Source organism: Nicotiana attenuata, unplaced genomic scaffold, assembly GCF_001879085.1.
Source record: "Nicotiana attenuata strain UT unplaced genomic scaffold, NIATTr2, whole genome shotgun sequence".
NCBI lineage: Eukaryota > Viridiplantae > Streptophyta > Magnoliopsida > Solanales > Solanaceae > Nicotiana > Nicotiana attenuata.
The window spans coordinates 96466-109105 of NW_017672104.1; the positions used below are offsets into that span (position 1 = coordinate 96466).

The 12640-nt window shown below is 39.4% G+C and overlaps 1 protein-coding gene across 1 annotated transcript; it reads left to right on the forward strand.

Annotated features, from left to right (window-relative positions):
- Nucleotides 1–109: 109 nt before the first annotated feature.
- LOC109211851 (zinc finger protein JACKDAW-like) lies at nucleotides 110–3046 on the forward strand. The gene is made up of 3 exons (XM_019375431.1): nucleotides 110–632; nucleotides 1070–1469; nucleotides 1877–3046. The coding sequence occupies exons 1-3, from the start codon at nucleotides 497–499 to the stop codon at nucleotides 2826–2828; spliced, it is 1488 nt and encodes a 495-aa protein (XP_019230976.1). The 5' UTR covers nucleotides 110–496; the 3' UTR covers nucleotides 2829–3046.
- Nucleotides 3047–12640: the final 9594 nt, after the last annotated feature.

Below are 12640 nucleotides of genomic sequence, written 5' to 3' on the forward strand. Positions count from 1 at the left end.
ATAAATAAATTTAATTAATAAAAAAATTAAATACTTAGTATAGAGGGGGGGGGGGGGGGGGGTTATAGGTGGGGCAGCTGCTATGTCTATGGCTGACCGACTTCGAAAAATAAAGAGGTAGAGATAAAGTTGAAAGGACGTAGAAGAGGAAGCTGGAAATCGAGAGAGAGTGTTTGTTTAGAATAAGAGAGGAAATATTCTCCTTAGCTTTCAAGCTCTTTTTTTTTGGTGTTTTCTTTTGAAATCAAACAAACTTTGCTAACCTCTAGCTCCCAAAGTTGAAGTGATTATTGTATTTTTCTTCATGTTTTAAGATTTAAACTTTGTGTCTTTCTGTTCGTGCTCTTGTTTGCTGCCTACTTAGTTTGTTCTTTTGGCATAATCTGTGAGATTTTGAATACCACCAAGATTTTCTTATCTCTTTGTCTTTGGAAAAAAACCAAGTGTTTTCTTTAGCTTTGTTTTCTAGCTACCAAAACCAAATCCCATTAACAATATGATGTCTGGAGATGTTTTTTCATTTCCTTCTTCTGTTAAAGCAGTACTGCCTCAACATGAACTTCAAACAAACCCTAACCCTAAACCTAATCCTTCTTCTTCCAAGAAAAGAAGAAATCTTCCTGGAACACCAGGTATATTATTATTATTTAGCTTCAAATTACTTCATTTGTTATACTTTTACTTGAATCAGAGGCGAATCCAAGATTTAAATTTAATGAGTTCAACTTTTAACATTTTCAGCATTAAACTTATTGTAGATTCAGTTCTAAGATTTGTTGAGATTTTAGTAAGTTTTTACATATATATCTATACTTCATATCGAAAGTTTTTGGTTCAAATGAACCCGTAGCCGATAAGACTTGAACCACACAAGTTTTTAGTTAGACCATAGATATATATATATATATATATATTTCAAAATCTTGAAAAATAGCATTAGATATCATACTCTGAATCCATATTTTCTAAAAACTCCGATCTTAAACGAGTAAAAGCTTAAATCTTAGATCTGCCTGTGCTTGCATGTACATATGGAACTGCTTTTTCAGAGTTTTTATTTTCTTGACAGATCCAGATGCTGAAGTTATTGCTCTTTCACCAAAGTCACTGATGGCTACAAACAGATTTTTATGTGAAATCTGCAACAAAGGTTTTCAAAGGGACCAAAATTTGCAACTTCATAGAAGAGGACACAATCTTCCATGGAAGCTAAAACAAAGAAATAAAGACGAAATAGTGAAGAAGAAAGTGTATATATGTCCAGAAAAGACTTGTATTCACCATGATGCATCACGTGCACTTGGAGATCTCACTGGAATAAAGAAACATTTTAGCAGAAAACATGGAGAAAAGAAATGGAAGTGTGAGAAATGTTCAAAGAAGTATGCAGTTCAATCAGATTGGAAAGCTCATAGTAAAACTTGTGGAACTAGAGAGTACAAATGTGACTGTGGCACACTCTTTTCCAGGTATTTAATTTATGTAACATGTTTTTTGTTGGGGAATATTTGTTCCAAGTAGAATAAATGCTCGTCTCTATTAATGGAAGTAAAATAAACGCTCATCCATCCATGCAAAATTCTTCATTTTCATATACTGAGTTTCAGTAGTTCAAATACTGGTGAAGATTTTCAAAACAAGAATAGTTTAAGCTAACAAGTTGATGAACATGCATATAACTTCATAAAAAAATTTAAAAAAAAAAAAAACTGGTGAGGAGCATTTCAAGTGAAATACTGATTTTTGATCGATCACAAAAATTTCATATCTTTTTTTTTTTTTTTTGGTCAAATTCATATCCAAACACAAGTTCAAAATCCAAATTCTCTTTTAATTTTCGGACTTCAAGCTTATTGTTTTTAAATTCTTATTGCAGAAAAGATAGTTTTATCACACACAGAGCTTTCTGTGATGCTTTAGCTGAGGAGAGTTCAAGAATCACTTCAGTTGGGGCTAACAATATGAACTTCCCAAACATTAATGACACCCTTTTGAACCAGCAGTCTAATTTGCATGGAATTTCCCAAATTGGAACATTTTATAGACCAGAATTTGGTAATATGGCAACTGGGAATTCTCTTAATCAGCAGCAGCAGAAACCAAGATTATCACTTTGGTTAGATCAAGCTAATGATAATCCTCTTCAGATCATGTCTGCAAATTCAAATATTTTCGAGTCAACCACCACAAGTGGATTTGTAGATATGATGCAAATGCCTTCTTCAAATGTCTTTGGATCATCTTCAACAGCTGCAAATTTTTCACTGTCTTCATCACAAGGCACTTCAATGGCTGAAACCTTAAGTTCTTTGTATTCTGATAGTACTCAAAATAACCATTTAGCCAAATCTTCAACGCCAATGTCAGCCACTGCACTTCTACAAAAAGCTGCTCAAATGGGCTCTACAAAAAGCAACCAAAGTACTTTCTTTAGCAACAGTTTCAACTTAATGAGCTCTTCTTCTTCTTCTCCATCAAATACACCAACCTTTAGCAGTTTGCATAGTAGTGAAACAACAGATCAAAAATTCCCCAAAATATCCGAAGATTACACAGTATCCTTGGCAGAGGGCAATGGTGGACTCATTTTGTGTACAAATTTTAGTTCGTCGGCAAATACTAAGGCAATAAATCTAGATCAGGCAATTATGCAAACAGTTGGCATGCAGACTCCAGCAGTTCCGATGAACATGCAGCAGGGAATGAATAATTGTCTAACGAGAGATTTCTTAGGCATTAGAAATGAGCCATTTTTGTCACAAGAGATGGCTAAGTTTGCCTCAATGAGTTCAGCTATGGGGTTGAGCCATTACAGTAGCAGTCACTAGCAATGGCAGTCTTTTTCAGTTTTCACTTCTTTTTCAGAAAACAATAATGTAAAATGCCACCTTATCTTCGAGCTGGCCAGCCTCAGCCTATTGGCTATATTTCCTTTCATTTTCACACAAATTTGGATGCATTATTTTCCCTTTGAAAAGAAAAAACAAAACCCTGTATTTATTTGTATTTGCAAACCTGACAAGAGATTATGGGAGTTCGGAACCTAAATGTTGTATTTTTGGACTCAAAATACATAAATAGGTGAAAAAGAAATTTAGTGACCAAAGTATATAAACGCAGTTTTGAACCACGTTTTACCTTAACGTCCGAATGGGACGTTAAGGTAAAACGCGTTTCAAAAAGACGTTTTACATAAAATGCCTTTTCAAACCACGTTTTACCTGAAGATTATTGGACGTTTAGTTAAAACATGGTTCAAAAGGATGTTTTACATAAAACGCATTAAGAAACCGCGCTTTGCCTCTTCAAATACCGTCCCCATCCCTTCCCCCACGTTCAAAACCAGAACCCCCAATTTTAAAATAAGAAGCGGTCCCCCTCCCCATTAACGAGATTAAAAACTCGAGTGGGCCGCACCCGTCCCGCAAAAAGTATTCGCGTGCTGGTCCCACTTCCTAGCTAAGGCCTTCTCTCGTTGTGGTTGCTCGTTTCGGACTAAAATCTTCAATTCTTCAACATTCCAAAAAACATAAATCGAGGTATTCCGATTTAATTTTTGTCGAAACTCGTATAAAAAATGCATGTTAGTTGTTTTACATGTGTTCTATGTTGTTTTGTATTTTTTTTGCGATTAAACTAGTATGTTATTTTTATCCGGACTTAGATATTGGTGTGCTAAAAGAATATGTAAAAATTGAGAAATCATTATTATTTGTTAAAAAAAATATTAATAAGTTTTTTTTTACTGTTGTATATGTATTTTCGTAATGTTTTGTGATTAAATATATTTGTTATTTTTTATCTGGTTTATATTATTTATTTGCTTAAAGACTAGTAATATAGTGCCCTTTTAGGGTAGTAAAATGTAATGCCTTTTAGCGTAGTAAAATGTAGTGCCTTTTAGCGTAGCTTCCCTGTAGTTCAAGTATTTTTTATATTCAAAAATACGTCAAAATAACTGATAGATCAAACACAAACTCTGTCCAATTATACTCAACATATAATTGGTGCTACTGGGCCGCAAATATCGAGCGTGGAACCCATATATAAATATTTATTAATTAAATATTATGTAATTATAAAAATTAATTATTTAATTTACAAACAAACATATAAAATTATAAAACTAACATGTAAAATAATAAAACTAACACATAGAAGAATTCAGGATATCTTGGTGCTAGTGGACCTCAAATATCGAGCCTGGAACCCTTATATATGTGAATACATAATAATTAAAAATTGTATAATTATAAAAATCAATTATTTAATTTACAAACAAACATAAAATTATAAAACTAACATGTAATTAATGTTGTTTAATTTACAGTAGACGACATGGAGGTGCCGCCTATTCCCTCGGACTTTCCAGCGATAAGCTATTGTCGTTACAGGGCGATCATAAGTCCGCCCACATATGATAGGGAGAGTTACTGACCCAGACATGTGGGACTTTCTGCACGACAGAGTTCTCCATCCCCGTGTAGTCACACGCCTGCGAGAGACGGGTTTCTACAGGATTTTAGAGATCGGGCGGCTGTAGCTCGATTGGTCTTTGGTCACGTCCCTGATAGAACGGTGGCGACCGGAGACGCACACATTCCATATGCCCATTGGCGAGGCCACCATCACACTGCAGGACGTGGAGGTTTTATGTGGGCTACCCGTTGATGGACACCCCGTTGCTTTGCCGCATGGCATGAGAGTGATGACAGGTGTGCAGTACCTGGACATGCTACATCGGCTCACTGGTTTCCGGCCACAAGATGAGAATGTACTGGCTGGGACTAGTCGTTTTTCGTTGTCGACTATTCGAGAGTATTTGGAGGCATTGCATCATGACATCGATGGAGATACACCGGATTATCATGTTCACCGTTACACGAGGTTGCTGTTACTCCTGATGTTTGGAGGGGTCTTGTTCCCGAACACTTCAGGGAACTGATCAGTTCCAACCCTATACCACAATATAATGGCAAGAGTGGTCAATGCAGCTTTTACCCGAGGGGTCGAGATCGATTTCCACAGAGAGCTAATATTGGTTTGGAATTGGGTTTCTACCTAATCTAGCTATGTGTGATGTTCTTAATTGCACTTCCAATCATGCTTTGTTTGGTTACTATTCTACTTTTAACACTAATGAGGAATGAAAACAAGCTAAGTACAATATTTTTGTAAGGGTTTTCTCAATTAGTAAGAAGGCACTAGGGAAGCGACTTACACCTAGGTGAGTATCTAATGGGGTCTAAAACTTAGGGCAGACTTGTTATAATTGGGATCATGATATAACCATTGCACATAATTACTCACTCTATACCTCTTGGTAGTTTGAATGACTTTGCCCTAATTGGCTTTCTCAAGCCCAATTGGGTGTTCAAAGCAAGCAAAAATTGGCTCAACTTGGGTTTTACTATCTCTAGGTTTAACCCTTTAATTGGGGCAATCAATCTCTTGAATGCACCGCAATTCCTTGTTAGCCTGAATTTCCTAGACTTAGTCTCTCTTTCTCAAGAAGAGCCTAAGTCAAATAGGCACGAATCAGTGTTTGCAACCACCAATTCAATAATTAAAGCATGAAACAAGCTAAATATCATTAACCCATAAACATTTAAGCCCCAAAATTGAAGACCCATTAAATACCCACACTAGGGTTGGATCACAACCCTAGCTAATGGGTTTAGCTACTTATAATCAAGGAAGAAATCAAAGATTGAGATGAAATAGAAGCCATAAGAAGTAATTACAAGAGTAAAATATAAGATTAATAGTTAACAATGCTCTAAAATTACTCTAAAAAGCAAAAAATGGTTGTTCACGTGTTCCTCCAAACAACAGATGCCCTAAAAATCTAAAAAAGAACTATTTATACACAGCTAAATTTTCCGGACAAAATTGCCCCTACGGAGATTCCGCTGACAACGTAAATTTGAGCGCCTCAGCGCTGGGCCGCGCAAAATCAAGGGCAGACCGCGTATCTTCTCTTCTGAGCTTGGTCTGGATTTGATTCCGCTGGGAGCAGAAAATCAACCGCCTCAGCGTAGTCTTCAACCGCGGCCGCGAAATAAGTTCGCGGACCGCGCTCTTCATTTGAGACCAAGTCTCCAGTCCTCTGATTCTAATTTCCGCCCTCGGCAGAATATTGACCGCAGTCGCGTCAAGTAATTTCGCTGCCGTGCAATTTCACCGCGGACAGCGGTGACTGTTGAGCCAAAATTGTTGTCTCTGAACCTCAAGTCCGCCGAGAGCGTAATTAAGCACTATTTCTTCGCTAGTACACACTATTTCTTAGCTGTCAACGCTTTTGAATTTGTGCAGGTTTCACTCCTTTATGAGCTGGTTATGACTTTCTTGTCTCTTTTTGACCAAACACTGCAAACAAGCATAATAAGTTAGTTTTCGGGAATACTTCTACACATTTTTTATCCAAAACCTAAGTAAAAAGGATCATAAAATAGGCTAGAATCCCTAGTTATCAGGAACCTAGTCAGCTTGAGATTTCTTCATCATCTTGAACAGCTAGATGATTTACCCAGTACAGCTGGGGTGCTACTGTTCTCGCCTACTTGTACAGGCAGATGTGCCGGGCGAGCATGGGCACCCAGCGTGACGTTGCTGGATTTTTGCCGCTACTACAGGTGACAACATATTCAAATACTCTACTCATTTTAACATACCTAGTAAAAATATATCTTAAATTTTACGTCAGCTTTTTATGTTTAGGTTTGGGCCTGGGAGCGGTTCCTGCAGTTGCAGCCACCTCTACCACCATTAGCTCCGGATGTACCACCTCCGTTTCTCCCTCTAGCTAGGAGGTGGGTTCTCCGGCGGGGATATACGCGTGAGTACGAGGCTCGGCATAATCTCTCAGTGTGCAGGGATATCTTGGATTTGCTGGAGGATGCACAGGTAAATGTATATCTAAGTTTACTTGTCATAGCTTCACATGTGTTGCGCATACTCACTTTTTCTGTTGTTACTTGATAGTTCATCTGAACACCATACCTTGACGCGTTGATAGTTGGCTTGCCTGATTATTGCTCGGCCGGCCGACTTATGTGGGGCTCTTTCGTCCCGTTGATCTGCCTTGATATTGTGGAGCATCATGCCACCGAGCGGGTACTTCGCCAGTTTGGCCGTCCGCAGCTCGTACCGACACCGCCCACCTGGCAGACCACACACTACCAGCGAGATGGTCGTTCCAGGGTGGACGATGCATATTTGGCATGGCTAGAGGAGCAGATCGATCGGCGATCTGACCTGATTCCGCCCCCTCCTACCCCCCCCCCCCCCTTCACCGAGTCAGCCGGATACTGAGCATGATTATATGGGCTGGTACCGCAGCGTTACCCGACTTTTCATCGGGAATCCCATTCATTAAGCTGGCGGTCGGTACGTTCCATATGACGGGAGGCACAAGGCACTGGTATGTTATTTGGTATTCTAACTTATAACTGTGACCTAGCGTTCCGTAATTTATATTTTACATGTTGTGCAGGCTATTGGCTACATTTATTCCACCAGTTGGGACTGCAGATGCATCATCATGCCGGCAAGGGAGCGACTATTTTGTACGAGTATGGTCGGCAGGTTACAGAGCTGGCTGCCCGAACACTGCATCGAGCCCAAGAGGACGAGTGCTTAGTGCACGTCCCTGCTTATGTGGCGCCAGAGCACTTCCATCGAGGTAGTCCTGTCCCACGAGTGAGGGGAGCACGAGGCAGGGCTGTCCCACGAGGCAGGGTTGTCCCACGGGGTCGTGGGGGCCGACGAGGAGGTGGTCCCCAGCAAGGGGGCATTGAGTAGGGCTGTGCATTTGGATCGGATATTCGAAATCCGATCCGATCCACTCTATTTCGGATTTTCAGATTTCGGATTTTCGGATTGGATACGGATTATGTTTTATAAAATTTCGGATTTTTGGATTGGATTCGGATTGGCATGATTTTAATCCGATCCGATCGGAAATCCGAAATTATATGGCCTATATATAAATACTACCCTAAAATTTTAGGGTTAAGTAACCTTATATTCATTTATCAGACTGACCCTAGGTTATATCGATCTTCAGTCCTCTCTAGTCTCTCTCTTCCGCCTCTCTTCAGAGCTTACTGCCTCAGTCCTCTCGAGACTCGAAGTCTTCATCTTTTCCAAATGGCAAAGAAAACGCATCATCCAAACAAATGCTATTGTCCGGTCTTTCTTTTAAAGGTAGAATAGGCCTTCTATGTGGGTAAAGACAGCGATACTGCAGAGAAGTAATTGTATGTCTGATGTCACCTCCACTCGATTTTGCTATTAGCTCAATCGTATCAGCACTAACTTCACGCCGCTCCTTTCTGCATATAGTTGTAAGTGTTTTCTTGATCGAGTTGATAGTGACAGGGTTGAAGTTGACCTGAAAAGCATGAACTCAACTCAGAAAAAAGTTGACATACTCCAATAACTTAGAATCTTATGTTGAATAACTACACCCTCCCCTGTGTTTGAAAAATGATTAAATTCCCCTCCGTCGAAGACAAGATAAGATCTTTTAATTCAATTTGCAAATGTTCATATATATATATATATATATATATATATAGTTAAATTAGTCGAGGCGTAGTAGGTAAAGTTAGTCGTACGGTNAATGCAAAGTAAGTCTGTCAAGGAATGATTGCCAGCATCTATTTATGTACTTCGAACAAGTACTCCAGTGAGTGACAATCCGATCCGACAATCCGAAAAATTATCCGATCCAAAGTTTAAAATCCGATCCGATCCAATGTTAATTCGGATCGGATTCGGATTGCCCTTTTCAGAATCCGAAATCCGAAATTCGAATTCGAAATATGCTAAATCCGATCCGATCCGATCCGATCCGTGCATAGCCCTAGCGTTGAGGCACCTGTTGAGGATGTTGGAGATGATCTGCCGGGTGACCTCCATCAGCCAGACGAGGATGTTGGAGTTGATCTGCCGTCATTCAGCCTTCAGCTCCTGTTCACTCCAGCAGCATCGCGGGTGACCCCGTCAGATCCATTGTAGATCACGGGCAGGAGCATTGCCGAAGTTGATTGGGAGCAGTACTTTTCAGGCCCATCGATCGTTGTTGAGGATCGGCCGACCCGAGATGTGGATGGTAGGCGCCGACTAAGTTATGGCTCATCGTCGACGGGTGATGGGGATCTTTCACAGGCGCAGGTATGTTTGTATTATTATTAAATTTACATTTGTTTTTATCTCATTGATTCTCCATAAACCACTTTATAATTTTCTTATTAAGGCTTCATCCCCGCCCGTCACGGAGGCCACTTTGTGCGATGCTGACCAGGATGCGACGGATGCTTATATTCAGGAGCCCGACGAGACCATGGTAAGACAATTTAAGATTTTTTTGACATAACACGTACATTACTAATATATATTTTCATATACTGAGCTGACTTATTCTTTTGTAGGTTGCTGATGGACCGACGACCCCTTCTACCAATCCTGCCAACACTACTGACGATCATGTTGCAGCGCATCCTGCGATAAAAAGGCGACGTGATGAGGATGATCCTGATAGCGTATTCGGGGGGGATGGGATGCGCCTCAGGCCAGCGGCTGCATAGAAGCACACAGGCTGTGGGACACATTGATTTATTTTTTGTATTTTATGTAAATAATAAACAACATTTTTTTATGTTTGCATAATATGCGCATTATGTTTTTATTTCCCCGTTTCTTCTTTATTTTAATACTACAACACAAACACAAACATAGCAACTTAACATAATTTAAATTCAGTACAACTAATGAAAACACATGACACGGGAAACATAAAGATAAAGTAGTACACTCAACACATACATGTCATTGTTTAGTCACGACCGACTATTATTCTCTGATCCAACCACTTAAATTTCTCTTCCAGCTTATTTTTTTCTTCTTCCGCCTCTTTTAGTTTCTCCTTCAACTCCGCAATATCTCGTTTATATTCTCGTTCATATTCCCACTGTTTTGGGTCAAATCATGATAATACTGTAAAGACTCTTTGTAGCATTCCTGCTTACAAGGTTCATCAAACCATACCTCAAAACTCCAAAAATTTCTGTTGTTGCCTCCAAACCTGTGCACACACATCCAGTATTTGCGCCCAACTTCACCATCATCCCAACAGTCCACCAACATACAACGTTTGCCACATTGGCTCTTTGGTAGATAGATGGGTTGAGAGATTTGTTAAAGCGAAAAAAATGTGAACTTTAATGGAAAGTTTTGCTATTTGTTATGGTTAAGCGCAGAAACTAACTAGAATGCGCCCGTTATTTATAGGCAAGGCAACACACATAATTTAGTATTTAACCGCGCTATGCTAACACATAACGTAGTATTTAACCGCGCTATGCTTCGCGTGTTAAAGATTCTTTCGGATACAAAACAGCATTTTCGCAGGCGGGCAGCTTTTTAAATCGACAAGACAACACACATAACGTAGTATATAACCGCGCTATATATGCTCACACATAACGTAGTATTTAACTGCGCTATGCTTCGCGTGTTAAAGATTCTTTCTGATACAAAATAGCTTTTTTGTAGTCGGGCAGCTTTTCAGATCGACAAGACAACACACATAACGTAGTATTTAACCGTGCTATATATATTCACTTATTTATCAAACATCTTCCTCCTTTGACAGTGTAGTTTTCTAATAATTTTAGAGTGAAACTCGAAAGTGAACGTAAAAATTTTCTATTTTTTTATCCAATACTATTTTTGATTACATGAACGGGAGAGAAATTCATTAATTTACTCAACTAAAAAATATTAAATATCAATAAGATTTAACAACCATGGAAACATAATTTTATTTGATACATATTGCAACATAAACAAGTACATACACTTATTACAAAAAATATTACAAAAACATAACACTACGTGTATCCTTGATAGTTGGGCACATTAGATGAACTTCCACCAGGAGCTGGATTACCACTGCCACCCAAACCAGCTGAAGGAAATTTACGACGATCGTGTCCTGTTTGCAAGCATATGCCACATTTACGCGCATAAACGGTATCACCAACATCCATTTTGTTCCGTATACACGTTCTTTTTTGCACTTGTAGCTTACGCAAATAGTCCTTGTTACACACTATTTTAAATCCGACGGCCAATAATGCTCAGCACCCACTGGCTGCAACTGCCCACTATATGTGTTTAAGTATGCAGCAACACTGTATTTCCTATCAACATAGTTGGTTGCCCCTAACCCTGTATGTTGAAAGCACTTCATGGCATGTGAGCACGGCATGTGGTAGATGGTCCATTTCCCATACGAACACAACCTGCTGGCTTCATTTACAATGTGTATATTATTCCCCCGGTGTTGATGGATAGCGGTGCGAACTTCAAAAATATTTCGCTCGTTGCAATACTGTAAAAATGAATGCCAATATGCTCGCCTCCTGTATTTCTCAAATCTTTTCATTGGTATTGGCATAAATTCAACACCCCTCTCCATCAATTCCGATGCACCTCTATGCCTTTCAACAAACCTCTCCGCCATCTGTTTGAATGACACCCGCACCATGGCAGTGACAGGCAATCCACGTGCAGACTTCAATAACCCGTTGAAAGACTCCGACACATTTGTAGTCATGGTTCTCCATCGTCTGCCACCATCCGCATGCAATGTCAACTTATGAAGCTCATGTCGCATCAACCAATGATAGGCTCTTTCATCTAACTGCCAGATCGATTCCATGCGCCTCCTGAATTTGCACTCCTGGTGATCAGTTACGGCCATCCACATTAAATCATGCATGTCCTTGTTGGGATATTTCTTCTGTAAATTGGCCTTCAGGTGCCTCACAAAGTAACGGTGGTATGCATAGGGTTCCTGCCATTCAGGCAAATGCTCTACAGAACTTAATGTACCATCATGCGGATCAGATATTAGACAAATACCTGAACGTTGTTTGACAACGTGCTGCTTCAAGTGGTTAAAAAATAACGTCCACGTCTCTTGGCTTTCATTGGCACAGATGTCAAAAGCTAGTGGAAATATTTGTCCATTGGCATCTACTGCAACGGCGATCAACAACTTAATATCATACTTTCCATAGACATGAGTACCGTCAATGGAAATTACCAGACGAAAATGCACAAAACCATCAATTGCTAGTTTAAATGCCCAAAACACGAGTCTGAACATATATTCCGGTATTCCTGCACTCCGCTCAAGATTCCATTCAACAACGGTCCCGCGGTTAAAGTGTTTCAATGCGGCCACGTACCTGGGTACAGATGCAAATGACTTATCCCAGTCACCATAAACAATTTCAAATGCACGTTTGCGCCCGAGATATGCCTTTCTTTTGGTAATAGTACACCCATATTCCTGGTGGACGATGTAATACACTCTTTGATCTTGTAGCTTTTTGATACCCAATTTTTCCCTCATACATTTAGAAATGCATACATACTTTCAAAATAGTGCATGAGCATCAACCAGTATTTTTCCATAATTTTTCTGTAATTTTAAAAGGATTNAATCTTATGTTGAATAACTACACCCTCCCCTGTGTTTGAAAAATGATTAAATCCCCCTCCGTCGAAGACAAGATAAGATCTTTTAATTCAATTTGCAAATGTTCATATATATATATATACA